Source organism: Phyllostomus discolor, chromosome 8 (genome assembly GCF_004126475.2).
Source record: "Phyllostomus discolor isolate MPI-MPIP mPhyDis1 chromosome 8, mPhyDis1.pri.v3, whole genome shotgun sequence".
NCBI classification, from domain to species: domain Eukaryota; kingdom Metazoa; phylum Chordata; class Mammalia; order Chiroptera; family Phyllostomidae; genus Phyllostomus; species Phyllostomus discolor.
Window position 1 is genome coordinate 44,148,343 of NC_040910.2, and position 14,017 is coordinate 44,162,359.

A 14,017-nucleotide genomic window follows, 5' to 3' on the forward strand; every position below is an offset into this window, starting at 1 on the left:
TAGGAAAAAATTCCTGACCTTGAATTTGGCAAAGTATTCTTAGATATAACACAAACATCACTAACTTTAAAAACTGGTAATTTAGACTTCATCAAATTAGTGAATTTTGTGCCTCAAAAGACACCATCCAGAAAGGGAAAATACCCACTGAAAACCTTGTGCACCATTGCTGGGAATGTAAAATAGTGTTGTCAGTATAAAAATCAACATGGCAATTCATCACAAAATTAAGAATTCAGTTACCATCTAGTCTACCAATTCTACTTCTGGGTACCTATCCAAAATAATTGAAAGCCCAGACTCAAGCAGATATATGTTTAGTCATGCTCATGATGCATTTTATCACAATAACCAAAATGTGGAAGTAACCCAAGCATTAATCAACAGATAAACAGGTTTCAAAAATTTGGAACATCCATGAAACAGAATCTTTCTCAGCTTTATAAAGAAAGCAATTTCTGACACATGCCACAACATGGAATAACTTTAAGGGCATTATGCTAAGTGAATCAGCCTGTCAGAAAAGGCCAAACACTGTATGATTTTATTTGTATAAGGTAGACAGAGTAGTCAAATTTATATAGACAAAAAGTGGAATGGTTGTTGCCAGGAGCTAGGGTGAGAGGAAGGAGAAGTTTTGTCTAATGGGAGAGAGTGTCGCTTTTGCAAGATGAGAGTAGTCCTGGAGATTCGTTTTAAAATGTCAATGTTCTCCCTACTGAAAAATGCACTTATAAAGTGTCAAAAAAGTAAATTTTATAGCATGTACACATCACCATAATTAGAAGTAAATTTTTAAGGCAAGAGAGTGAAAACACAACCCACAGAATGGAAGAATTTGGCAAATACATCTGATAAGAAACTTGCATCAAAAATATCTGCAGACCTCATAACTTAATTATAGAAAGTCAAAAAACTCAATGTAAAAATGACAAAGGGTTAAATACACCTTTTCCCAAGGAAGATAGACAAATGGTCAAGAGCACAAGAAAAAACGCTGGACATCATCACTCATCCACAAACTGCTAGAGTGAAATGAAGTCATTAATCAAAACCCCAAGGGGATACCCCTTCACAGCCACCAGGAAGCTAGAATCAAAAAGGGAGACAGTAACAAACATTGTCAAAGACACGTGCAGGCGTTTGGACCCTCATACACAGGTGGTGCAATATAAAATGGTGTAGGCACTATGGAAAACCCTCTGGGAGTTTCTCAAAAAGTAAACCTAGAATTACTGAATAATTCATCAATTTCCATCACAAGTATGTGCCCAAGAAAACTGAAAACATGTTTGAACAAAAACTGGTATATAAATTTTATGGCAACATTATTCAAGTAGCCAAAAGGGGGGAAAATCAAATGTACATTAATGGGTGGATAGATAAATGACACGTGCTGTATCTATCCACCGGAATATTATTTGACCATAAAAACAAATGAGGTATTGGACATGCTACACCAAGGATGACTTTGAAAATATTATGCTGTGTCAATGAAGTCAATCACAAAGACCATAGATGATAAAATTTCTTTCATATTAATGCTGGATGGAGATAGAAAGTACATTCGGGGTTGCCCAGTGCTGGTGATTGGAGAAGATAGGGTGTATGGGAGTCATAGCTAAATGAGAGAGTTTTTTTTCCCGGGTGTTGAAAATGTTCAAAAATGAACTGTGGTGATGATTGCATATGTATGCAAATTTTCTGAAAAAGCATGGAACTGTACACTTTGAATTGTATACTTTAACTAGGTGTAGTGAATAGTATGTGGATCATATCTCAATGAAAGTTGTTGATATAAATAAATAAATAAATAAATAGCTTTGCAATCCAATCTTTCAGGTATATTAAAGTTTCCAGGTTAAGTGACATATCCATCACCCCACTTATTTTTGGTTTTGTGTGTATGGTGAGAACATGGAATTTACTGTCAGCAAATTTCAAGTATATGATGCAAGGCATGTGCAAGGGGGGACCCCAAGAAACCCCAAAATTATGTTCTGGTGGGCAGACCTCTTGTAGTACAGGCTTCCTCTGCTAGGTGAGTGTTCTAGGCACCCATCTGTATCAGTGTGCCAGCTGGCATTGTTGTGAGAGGCTGTGTTTGGCCTCAGTGAATTGTTTTGGTTGACTGTTTCATTGTGTTTACCCAGTTTATGAAGGGTGATTTATGAGCACACCTGCCCACACTGCACTGAGTGTTCAGCACTTTTTGACCAAAAACAGCATGACCCCCCATGCTCCACCCTCCTTATTCACATGATCTCATGCTGAGTGACTTTGTTATTTTCCCAGATGAAAAATGTCCTCAAAAAGAAACAGTTTGATATGGAAGAGGTGAAAGAAAAAAGGGCAGAACCACTAAAAGGCATCAAAATTGATGAGGTCAAAAATGGTTTGGAACAGTGGGAAAAAAGTCTCAATAAGTGTATTGCATCAGATAGAAGGTACTTTGAAGGTGACTGAAGTTTCAACATGTAAAAATAAATACACAATTTTTATAAATAAATTCTGAATTTTTGGGGTCCCTCTTGTATAGCAAATCACATTGTAATCTTTAAATATAGACAATTTATTAGTCAATTATGCCATGATAAGTCCAATGGAGGAGAAAAGTTTTAGGTGCATTTCACATTTACATAACCATTTTTTAAAGTATATATAGAAAAGGAAAAGTGAGTGGCAGCTGCAGCTATTATGTTGACCTGAGCTGGCAAAGGCTCTCCAGGTTGTTCTCGCATTCAGTTGGCGAACCAATGGTTATAGTCAACCACAGCCCTTGGAAATATGCTGTATTATTTTCATATATATTAATGTTAACCAATGTCCTTGGTGTGTTTTCACCTCCAGCAGGGAAGTACAGTTGCCAGTCTTTGGTGAAAAGGAAAAGACTACTCTCTAAGCCAAAGGGGAGCTGACTTATATACGCAGAAATCCCTGACTCTGCTCCCTGATTGGCCTGTCCTCATGCAAATGAGGACTCCAATACTTTGCAGTTTTATTGGTCCAAAAGGCACAGTCCTAATTGGTCAGAATAGAGCTGCTCTGATTGGTCAGTGAAGATTCTGATAGGGATATAGCTGGGGGATAGAGCTGCATAGCTCCAATTGAATGGGGAAAAATCTTAGTCCTATTGGTTGAAATAAGATTCTTGAAACTCCTTTATAAGAGCTGGCTCAGATGGCAGGAGCACAGTGCAGGCAGAAAATTCAGTGCAGGCTTCTTCCCCAAGAGCAGTTTGCATGGCAGTCTCCTGTGTTAGAGGCCAGTAGGCTGGTTTTTTAAAATTTGAGTCCAGTTCAGCCACTAGGGCCCCTTTTGGTTGGTATCTTCTTTCTCAAGGTCCAAACGAAGAAATAGGAATCAATTGTCTTAGGGATATTATAGTCATTTGCCTTTCACTGTTCCCTAGGGAGTCAGCAAAAACTGATGTAAATTAAATTCCTTTCCAGTGTAAAATGTACACCTGAGAATGTAATGAGCACATCTCACACCCTGTGGTTAGACTGAGAAGAGGCCTTGCATCCAGGTTAGGGCTTCAGGGTTTCAACTTCCCACCAGAGCTAAGTTCTCTGGGATGCTTTCTCAAAGACTAAATGAGTGGGGCTGGGGAAGGGATGGTGAAATGTTCCAGGCTTGCAAGCAGCAAAGACTAAAATGGAACTAGGCTCTATTACAGACCGTGAAGTTACATTTAAGTGTGGGAGTTTCTAAACAAGACTCACAGTTCCATGAGTGGACTTCCAGCCCTAAGCCAAGCCCTTCATACCTAGAAGACCTAAGACCCTCTTATTAAGCCCATTCTGGCCCACTGCATTGTCTGTACTGGCTCCACTTGGAAACTGAATAAGGAATTCCTTGTGCGCGCTTGTGCCCCACTGTTCACAAATTGCTGAGAAAAAACAGCACAGCTCCAAGACCAGAAAAATTCTGTTCATGCAAATATTCCAGGCTGAGTCAGCTTCCCTCCCACCCGCAGAAACACTTTTCTTAGGAGCCAGAGTCCTCCTCCTGGCTGTCATTCAGTACAGTAGAGCGTGGCCTTAAGACCTGTCCAATCAGGGGCAGAACTGGGGCAGGTGGGTGGGGCGACGCAAGGTGAAGTCTTGTACCTTCCAACTCCATCTAGTGGCGCTGAGGATAGGGTGTCGCCGAGGATGGGGTGTCGCCTGTTCTTTATAGTCCCTGTCCTCTCTGCAGCAGCTTACGTCGTACTGTGATCTGCACTGGTCGTGGGGGTCGTAGGCACTACCCAGGGAGACCCAGGAAGCCTAGAAATGGTGAGTGTGTGACCGGGTGAGGAGTCTGGGAGGAGGCGCTGGTCAGAGGCGCTAGTCGGAACGCGCTGTAACCTTGTGTGGTAGAACCGGCCTCCCCCTGGGTCCTCTGGACCCGAGTCCGGGCCCCCTGTGGAACATCTGTCCCCGCAGGCAGCCCAGGGGCTGGGGTGTAGGCCTTCAGCCAGGCCAAGGTGTACTGTTCCGTCACTGCATGCGGTGTCTTCAGCTGGCCTGCAGTCTCTTTGGGCAGCTCTGACCCTCCAGACCTGCGTCTGGTCTCCCCAAATGGTGCAATGACCGGAGCAGGGGGAGCGTCACCAGGGGACAATCTGACTCTGTCACAGGTTGGTGCATGGGAGGAGCTGTCGTCTCTTGGGTCCCCAGGCTCTTCTTTCTCCCCAGGGGTGCCCGTTTTCTCCTGAGTTTTCCAAATGGAAAGCAGGGTCTCAAATCCAGACCCTGTCCCTCAGCCTAGCTCATCCTGGGCTTGGCAATAAATCCCTAAATTTACATTTTCCTCCCAAATACCAGCTTCCCCTCTCTGATTCACTGCATCGTTATCACCTATTTGTTTATTATTTTTCTGCAGAGCCACGGATGGCTCTTTATAAAGATTTATATTTCCCTCTGCGGATATTTGACATGATAAGAAAGCCGAGGATGACCACTCGCATAACTAGAAATCAAGTTGCTTGAAATCGCCGTTCCTTTCCCTCAGACCTTTCCCTGGGCGCATTCCCTCAGACCTTCCCCTGGGCGCAGACATGGCATCCGAAGTTCTTAGGGTGGAGGATTCTCTTTGAAATGTGTTGGCCTGTGAGCACCTTTCCTCCCTGGTTTTGTCACCTGAAAAAACTTACTTACGTATGTCTTTGCTTTTCAGTAAGTGTATAATATATTTAATTATAGAGCTTGGAAGACAGTAGTTCTAAATGGGCAAGAAAGACGTGAATTTCATAAAAAAATAAAATATTCCAGCATTACATTTCATTTGTGCAGAATTTTTCTTTTACTCTTTCTTCCCTGAGCACGTGTAGTAAGTTTTTGAGGTCTGTTTTTTTTTTTTTTTTTTTTACTTTTGGGTGTTTTCAGATCAAATTCCAGATTTAGGCTCACAGGGCAGAGGTGTTCAAGTACAATATAGGGGTGACCAAAAGTAGGTTTATACTTGTGAGTACATGAAACACAGGGTTTATTCTTATATTATTATTTATTAATTATTGTATTATTTGTGTTACAACTGTAAACTTACTTTGCCTACCCCTGTGTTAATTACAAACCAATTACTTTTCCTGGAAAATATAATTAACTGTCATGTATCTCTGACAAGAATAGGTATTCTAATTGAACTAGAGGTTTTCTAATTGAACTAGCAGAAGACCCTTAACACTTTTCTTATCTCTTTTCCCCATAGACTCTGGGTTTAAGTAAATTCGGTGGATTGTTCATAATATCCATTGTACATTGGATATTTACCATTAAAAATATCAATAATGGTCCAAAGCAACTCTAGTGGGAGCAGAAGCCTGTGGTCAGTGACCCAAGCTAAGGTCCCCTTGGGCCTGCACAGGGAAGTACTTGAAGGTCCAGTTGGTTCTTCCCAGGGAGCCTCTCCCTGCCGGTGTCCTAGCTGCTCACACCCACCAGGGAAAGCTCCTGCACACTGAGAGAAGCTGTAGCCCTGGAAAGCCGGCGGGTGCATGTGTACATAACAGAAAAAGGTAATGCCCTTTCTAAGGTTGGGGTTGTGGGTTTCTTAAGCCTAGACATTTTTAGACATTGGATTTGAGTTTGGCATCCACAGTATAGGTGAACTCAGAGTACAATTTGTGCACATGAGAAGTCTATGAGGATCAGGAATTCTGTCTTTGAGAAAAGAAGTTCATGAATTTGGGAGTGCATGCTGGGTCAGAATTTAAACTGAATCAGGCTGGACTTTCCTCATTGTGAGAGTAGAAGCCTGGGGTAGGAGCACTTCCATACTTACAGGGGAGGGGAGGGTGTTAGTGCTCCCAGAATTCCCTCCTGGGGCTGCCCAGGTTTCCCTTCCTGCCTTCCTCAGGGACTGACCCATTTAGGGATTCCCAACCACGGTGCCTCAAGTTTGGGAATATGTTCCACTTTCTGAGTGCGAGTTTCCTTCTGAACTGTAGGGAAGCAGGCTGCTTATCTGTCTTGATATAAGTATTTTTGTTTCTTTTCATTGGATTCCTTTCTCCTTTGAATATTACAGCCCTTTGATTCTAGTTTTTATTAGCACCTGGGCTTTTAAAATATGATTTGATTGGGAGATACTGTGTGAATAAGGCAAGAAACTTGGGGAACCAAATAGAATTTTGGTTGCATTTAGGCAGGAGAACTTGAAGATATGAGATGAGTATTTTTAAGATCTCAACTACTTTTTCCATTTTAGGTCCTTTTTTGTGTGAGCAGGTCTTTAGAGAATTTTGACTTTTAAAAGGCTACACTATTTAAGTGTTAGTACATGCAAAGCCAGGGGAAAGCCCCAATACTGGAAAATATCTCCATAAATGGGAGGCAGAGAAAGACCAGTGGAAGAGGCTGGCCACTTCAGTCTTGTGAGTAATATTAGAGTTTATATGAGGCATGTCTTGGGCAGCTGTAAAATAACAAATGGATTCCCATGCTTCTCAGTAGATGCCAAAGTATTATATAGGGTAAAGGGGAGAATAGTCCCCGGTACTAGTAACTGAATGTCCCCAGATATAAAAAATTACATGCTTGACCAGGTCAAGACAACAACCTGGCCCAAGAACCAGTACATAGCAGGAGGCAAGGAAGGGCTGCTGATTCAAGAACATCAAGGACAATCAGACAGCCTCTACAAGGAGGCTGCAGAACGCAACTTCTACTCTTGTCGGGGTACAGCTTGTGGGGCAGATAGTGGACATGTCATGGAACAGTTTCTCCTCCACACTAAAACAAATGGGTTTCTGTTTTAATGGATATGAGCAAATGGCATATGTATTTTCATTAATATGAGAAAACACCTCAAAACTTATGTAAATCTTTGAAATTCATAGTCTATTTTAGGGCTTCATTGCACCCCCTAATGCGTTATAAAATGCAACTCAATCCTGAATGTATCCCTGTAACAGGATGCAGCCAAGAGGGGAGCCCCAAATAGGGATTTGTAATGGGATCCAGAAGAGCTTGGAGATAAGTGGCTCCACACCACAGGGCACACCTGCCCAGAATGCTGGCAGCTGTAGCCAATTGTGGGAGGAGCCTGGTATGGGGCTGCAGAAGAAGATTGGCGCTGGGATTTAAACCCAGTGAGGCAGCCATTTGGCGTCTCTCTCTTTGGGACCGGATGTCTCTCTCTTTGGGACCAGACATCTCTTTTTGGGACCGGATGTCTCTCTTTGGGACCACGCATTTGTTTAGGACCATGAGGCTTTGGTGTCTTGGTTGGGACCGTTTGGCTTGGGTGAGAGTCAGGACCACGAGGCTTTGGAAGTGCTCCCTTTTGCCACGTGGAGAGTGCAGGGAGGACTGTGTGCATTTGTGGGGAACTTTAGTTTTTGTTATTTCAAATGAATAATAAATTCCTTTCCTTTTCACTGAATCTCGGGCATTGAGAGATATCTTTCCTTTGGCGGTGGACATAATGAACCTGGGGGATTCCTTTCGGGGAATAGTATATTGCCCTTTGAGGCCCCCCCTTGTTGCTCTGTAACATCCCCAGTGTAAAATATTGTGAATGGAAAAAATACTATAATGTCCCTTGTTTTTCAGTTAGAAAGGGATGTGTGAGTTTTTTATGGTCTGGTGTTTTATATAATTCAGTGTTTAAAGGAATAAATCTTAGAGTGTTTCTTATGTAGAGAAGTTAAAATTCAGTTTTAAAAAGCAAAGTTCTGTATAAAGATGATTAATCATAGGAAAATATGGTGTATATAAATTTCTATACTTGTTTTAAATAAATAATGAATGGGAAAGTTATAAAAAGAAACTTATACATTAGGAAACTAGCTTAAGGTCACCCAGTGCCTGCATATCCTGCTCTACTACTGTGCTTTCTCTAAAAATACGTGTTGATCATGTCTGTATCATCCTATTAATGTTTCTTGAAAAGAAGCCAGTGTGAATGCATATTTTTCTTGTGTGTGTTCTCATAAAGAGGAGTCAGAGTCCACATGTTTGATGTCCGACTCCTGACAACTTGAGCTTCAGCCCTCCCTTTCCCCTTGGTCCTTCTTATCTGTCAGGCTGGTAGGAACCTTGAGGCTCCTGCTCTCTGAGCAGCTGCTTGCTGGGGGCTCTCCTGGGAGCCAAGCTACCCTGGGTTATATTGTTGATTGCACTGAGCCTGGGTGCTGTATTCAGAGTGCTCTGAGTTGAGTTTAGGTAATTCCTTGTCATTGACACAGGAAGATGGGAGTGGTGTACTTATTAAAAGGATTGTAGGTTGATGTCTTGGTTGGAACCCTACTGTGTGCTTACCTTGAAGGTATGATTGAGGCTAGAGTCACCCTAGTAGGAGGGTGTCTAAGGGGGCTTCTGGATGATTGCCCCCTGTGAATGAGGTGAGCTTACCAGATGATCACTCTTTAAAGAACAGTTATTCCAGACAAAAAGAGAGAAAAAGAGAGAGGGGGAAATTCAGTCCACAGGCTGAATTCTACTCTTCTCCTATAAGAAGGCTCGCTTAACTACCTCTGTGGCTGCTCTGCACCTGCTTCTGCGACAGCACAGATGGTGACGCTCCACCAGGTTATTGGGGACAACACCCATGGTCTCACTGTGTCACAGCAAAGGCACTAGTTTAAACTGGACTTAAGCCCAGGGTTCTTAGATCCTATACAGCAGCCATTTCCATGAGGGAGGACTTTAACCCCAATGGCACTGATTTGGCACTATCGGGAGGAAAAAGTGTGTGGGTACCAGGGTAAAGGGGATACCCAGTCCCTCAAAGTGTATCCAGTGATCTAAAATACAAAGCAAAAGGGAACGAGAGAAAGAATGGGAGAAAAGGCATATTGGAAAAGGTCTAAAATTTGACCCTATGGGAAATCCCAAGTACACTAAAATATCTACATAACAAAAGAAGTCAAAGGGCTCTCCTTGGCTTTTAAGCGTCAAAAATATAAGTTCTGAATAAATGTTACCACTTTCTGTAACATAGTAATTCACAAATGTTCATGCAATTACTTAGTGCTAGGTTAAATTACAGTTCTACCTGGGATCTCAGTAAGTTGAAGCAAGCCACCCCATGATCGTAGGGGAACTCTGATTGCTGTACATAGGACGAAATGGTGCACTCTGCCTTGGCCATCGGACACCTTTGCCTTTTCTCACAGGCACAGCACCCGTTGTCCTAACATATCCCATTGTGAGCTGGACAGCTTGGAACCAACAATTCATCAATTTAAATTGAATTAAATCTTCACCTTTTCCTAATTGGTTTCACAAAATGGGACTTCATGGTCCCTACGTCTTACTTAAATTACTTAATATGGTCTGGTATAAATTAAACAGGGCCTTCAAGGACTGAAAACTGTTGTAAGAAACCTTTTTGGAAGATGTGATTATCCCCAGTGCTTCTCCTTTGAACAGCTGGGTTTGGTCTGGTCTTAAACCTGGAGAGAATGAGTAACACCTCACAGTGCATTACCACAGCCTTCAGGCCATGGTCCCACCAAGTAAACCCCTATTCCTAGTCCACAGCATTATGGAAATTACTGGCTCCATCCACTCAGCAACTGGTACACATTCTGCTACCGTGGATTTAGGTAAGTCTGTTCTGTTCTGTGCCTGTGTCAACAGTCTCCGCTGCCTTTGGCCTTTACCTGGTTACCTCAGGGAACCTCAGCACCGCTGTCACTGCACACAGCTTTTTTAGGTATGATTTGAACTTCATTTACTTTGCTCCAGGAGATACGGCATTATATTTATGACAGTTTCCTTTGTGCACATTTGTTGGACATGTAGGACATACATGTAATAGAACAGGTGGGCTCATAAAAAGTGGATGTACAGTTGTCTCACACATATTTTGAGTCCCCAAGCCCTTGGTTACATTTTAAAAAATTATTTAATAAACAGAAGGTCACTCCCTTTCTCCAAACATAAAGAAATAGCTATAGGCCCTCTTAGCATCCACAACATTGTCTTGGTTATTTGGGTGTTTGGAAGATGACATAGTCCTGGTTTACAAATTTTGCTTGAGCCCATTTGTGCTGTTATTTGTAACTGCCCACCCTGTGTGGGCACCTCCACCACAGGGGGCTCTAGACTGATTAAACTGCCATAGAAGAGGCACACCTGGCCGTGTCCTCAGAGACTCTTTAACTGCAGCGGCTTTCCTATAGAGTGTCCTACGACAGCGTTATGATGCCATTTCTCTCTTCCTCTTTTTTTAGTTTTGTTTCCTAAGTGCTTATCAATTTTACTGATCTTATCAAAGAACAGCTTTATTGTTTTTCTCCATTGATTTTCCACAATTACATTGATTTCTAATGTTCATTATTATGCTTTGAGTTTAATTAGCTCTTTTTTTCTAAAATAAATGCTTACATTATTTGATTATAGAGCTTTCTTTTTCTGGTGTATTTGTTCAATGACATAAATTATCCTTTAGGCATTGCTTTTGCTGCCCCCCACAATCTTTGAGAAGTTGTAATTTTATTTTATTTAGTTCAAATACTTTTTTATTTCTCTTGAGACTTTTTCTTTGATCCCATATATTATTTAGAAGTGTGTTGTTTAATATTAACATATTTGGCTGTTTTCCAACTCTTGCTATTATTGATTTCTAGATTAATGCCCATTATGTAAGAGCTTATTTTATATGATATCTGTTCTTTCAAATTTGTCCCAGAATATGTTCTGTCTTGGTGAAGGTTCCATATGAACTTGAAAAAAATGGTGTATTCTGTTCATGTTCCTGTATGAAGTATGTTAATGATTTAAACTTTAAAGGTATAGATTTCAAATCATAGATTTTAATCACCAGTTACAATTTTAAAATTGAATTTTGTTGTTACATGGCACTGTTCAGTTTAACTTTGTCCTTTGTGATTTTTTGTTGCTGGAGTTTATAATTTGTTATAAGGGAATGTTGAAATTTACAGCTGTAGTAGTGGATTTATCTGTTTTTCCTTGTGTTCCATTAGCTCCTGCCTCGTGTGTTTTGCCCGTGTTGTTATGCACGTACGCATAAAGGATGCAGTGCCTTCTTGGAGATGGACTCCTTTGTCATTAAGTGATGTTCTTTTGTCTCTGAGGTTTGTGTGTGTGTGTCTGAAATCTACACTGTTTGAAATTTATATACCAATGCCAGCTTTCCTTTGATTACTGTTGGCACAGTACATTTTCTCCGTGTCTTTACCTTTCACCTATCTCTGTCTTCATATTTAAAGTGGGTTTCTTCTGGGAAACATAAAACTGAGTGTGATTTTTAAAATTCAGTATTGTAGTACCATACTTGCCTCTCAGGTTCAGCAAGGCCATCGATGACTAAAGTGGTGACTGGGACGGTCGGATTGGTGCCCACCACAGCTTGCCCTGTGTTCTTCCCTCGTTGCCTCTGTCCTTCGTTTCTTTTTGTCCTTTCATTTTTTCTTCCTTCTCTGGCTTTGAGCATTTTGCATGATTCTTTTTGATTTTCTGTCTTTTCATATCAATTACAAATAACTATTTAAAACTTTTTCTAGTGGTTGCCCTTGAGTTTTCAGTTACAACTAAGTCACTGCCTCTGTCAAGTTATACCACACCATGTCACTGGTCATACGAGTACCTGATAACGCACTGTCCCCAATTCCTTCCTCTGTGTCCCTGTCATATTATGGTCCTCTATTTTAATTATCCATAGTTTTTAACTTCCATATACCTTATTGTTAATATTACCTTTTAAAGTTTCATTAATTACATTAATTATAAGAAATTTAAAAAGATAGTTTACCTTCATTTACTAATTCTAATTCTCCACCTTCATCACATACATTATTCTGAAGAAGGTTTGAATTTTTTCTAAGTAATTGTATAAATGTCAAGTAACTTCCACTGTTGTCTTAGGAAATATTTATTTCTATTTTTCTTTCACAACTTTAAATATTTTACTCCAGTTGTTGATGATTGGTTGCTGACAGCACTAGAGCCTCATGCCTGCTCCTTCCCCTTGTGCCCCACATCTGCACAAGGTGATGAGAAAGCCTCAGCGCGCCCTCCCTGTGGTAACAAGTGACTGAATCCTTGCAAGCTGCTGCCCTCCTGTGTGAACTCTCACCCCAGCTCACCCTGTAACCTCAGAAAAGAATATGTCCCTGCTCTTCTCTCACAGCCTATTCAGTGCCCTCTTGAGAGCCTGCCTTACTTACGCTGTCCAGACACCTCACTTGGGACAGTAATAACCCTTCATACCCTACAGGTTGGGAGTGCTGTCATCTGTGGGGGGATCCCATGCTCCAGGGTGGAGCTATGCTGTTCCTTGTCTCCACTGGGAACTTGGGAATGACAGAAGGGAGGGCAGCCCCCAGAGTGGCTGGTCAGGAAACACTTCCTCCTGACTGGAGAATGGATGTTATATGCTCTTTTAGAGGAAACCACTGCTACACCCTTAACATTATTTTATAATCATGAGCAAGTTCACCATGCCACCACTGTGGTTGTGTGGACATTAATAAACTTCCATGCAATCTAAACCTTTCTTGAGTGTCAGCAGGTCATAGCAGAGACTGTTACGGCTGTGCTAAAAAGAGCTCTTCTGGCTAATTATTGCTCAGTGTCTGCCCATATGTGCCCGTGTGTGCTGAGAAGCAACCCTGAGACACGTGAGCGTAGGATTTGGTGGTATAAGTTGTTGTGCCGTCTTCCTTTTCTCTGAGCTCTAAGTTCTGAATAAATTTTTAACTCATCAGATCAGACAAAGAGAAAGGAAGGACTGAATCTGTGATAAGTATTACATCAGGTAAGAGCCGTGCTTCTCTACAAGGATATTTCCATTCAGCAAGCTACAAATGGTTACTTGTGATTTTCTGGAAAAATGTAAAACAACATGGCCAGCTGGGCTTTGTTACAAGCTGGAGTTCCATAGGCCTCCTGGACTCTCATGTTTGGTGACAGGAGTAGAACAAAAAGCTTGTAGTTCTTTAGTATGTTTTAATGTATTGAAACCTCATTGTAGATGCTGACTTCTGCCTTGTGGAGTGCTGTAAATGGTGGCTGTGAGGAAGGAGATGAAGGAATTTTTCTCCAAAGGACTTGATGATCTTAAAAGTAATGATACTTGTTTCATCTGAATCACATTTCTGTCAGTCCCAGCATTCTCTGAATGCTGCCATTAGAAAAATGCAAGATGTAATGTGGTCACAGTAAAAGTGTGTGATTTCCATGTGTTCATAATGCTGTTGAACTTATAAGGAAATAATTGTGGACAGAGTAACTTTCTGATGACCAAGTCATAAGAATAAGTGTTTGAAGATGAGAGATCATATGTAACTTTCTGTGTGGCATGTGAGAATGTGCCCCTGCCCAAGCTCTCACTCCCCCTCCCACCCTGTGGGAATATAATGAAGACCATCTGTAAGTGCACTGTGGGGCCTTGGAAGCCTGGCCAGCTACACAGTCCAGGAATGGCCAACCCCCTCACCCCCAAAACAACAACAATAACAACAACAACAACAACAACAACAATAACAACAAATACCTGTTCCTGGGTGTGAGACTTGTAAATAGCTGGCGTTATGGTCTCACGCAGCTTGCACATGAGCACG

General features: G+C 41.5%; 1 protein-coding gene and 1 non-coding gene across 2 annotated transcripts in view; one reads left to right on the plus strand and one right to left on the minus strand.

The window, feature by feature from the left end:
* Positions 1 to 2,662: 2,662 nt before the first annotated feature.
* LOC114504406 lies at positions 2,663 to 2,793 on the minus strand. The gene has a single exon (XR_003685179.1). It is a non-coding gene; the product is annotated as a small nucleolar RNA SNORA44 (small nucleolar RNA).
* A 1,317-nt stretch (positions 2,794 to 4,110) lies between these two features.
* The window catches only part of LOC114503673 (zinc finger protein 14-like), a 36,061-nt gene continuing 26,154 nt past the window's right edge, over positions 4,111 to 14,017 (plus strand). Inside the window, 1 exon segment of the mRNA XM_036034482.1 lies at positions 4,111 to 4,280. Within this exon segment, the coding sequence (XP_035890375.1) occupies positions 4,278 to 4,280 (3 nt within the window). The 5' untranslated portion in view covers positions 4,111 to 4,277.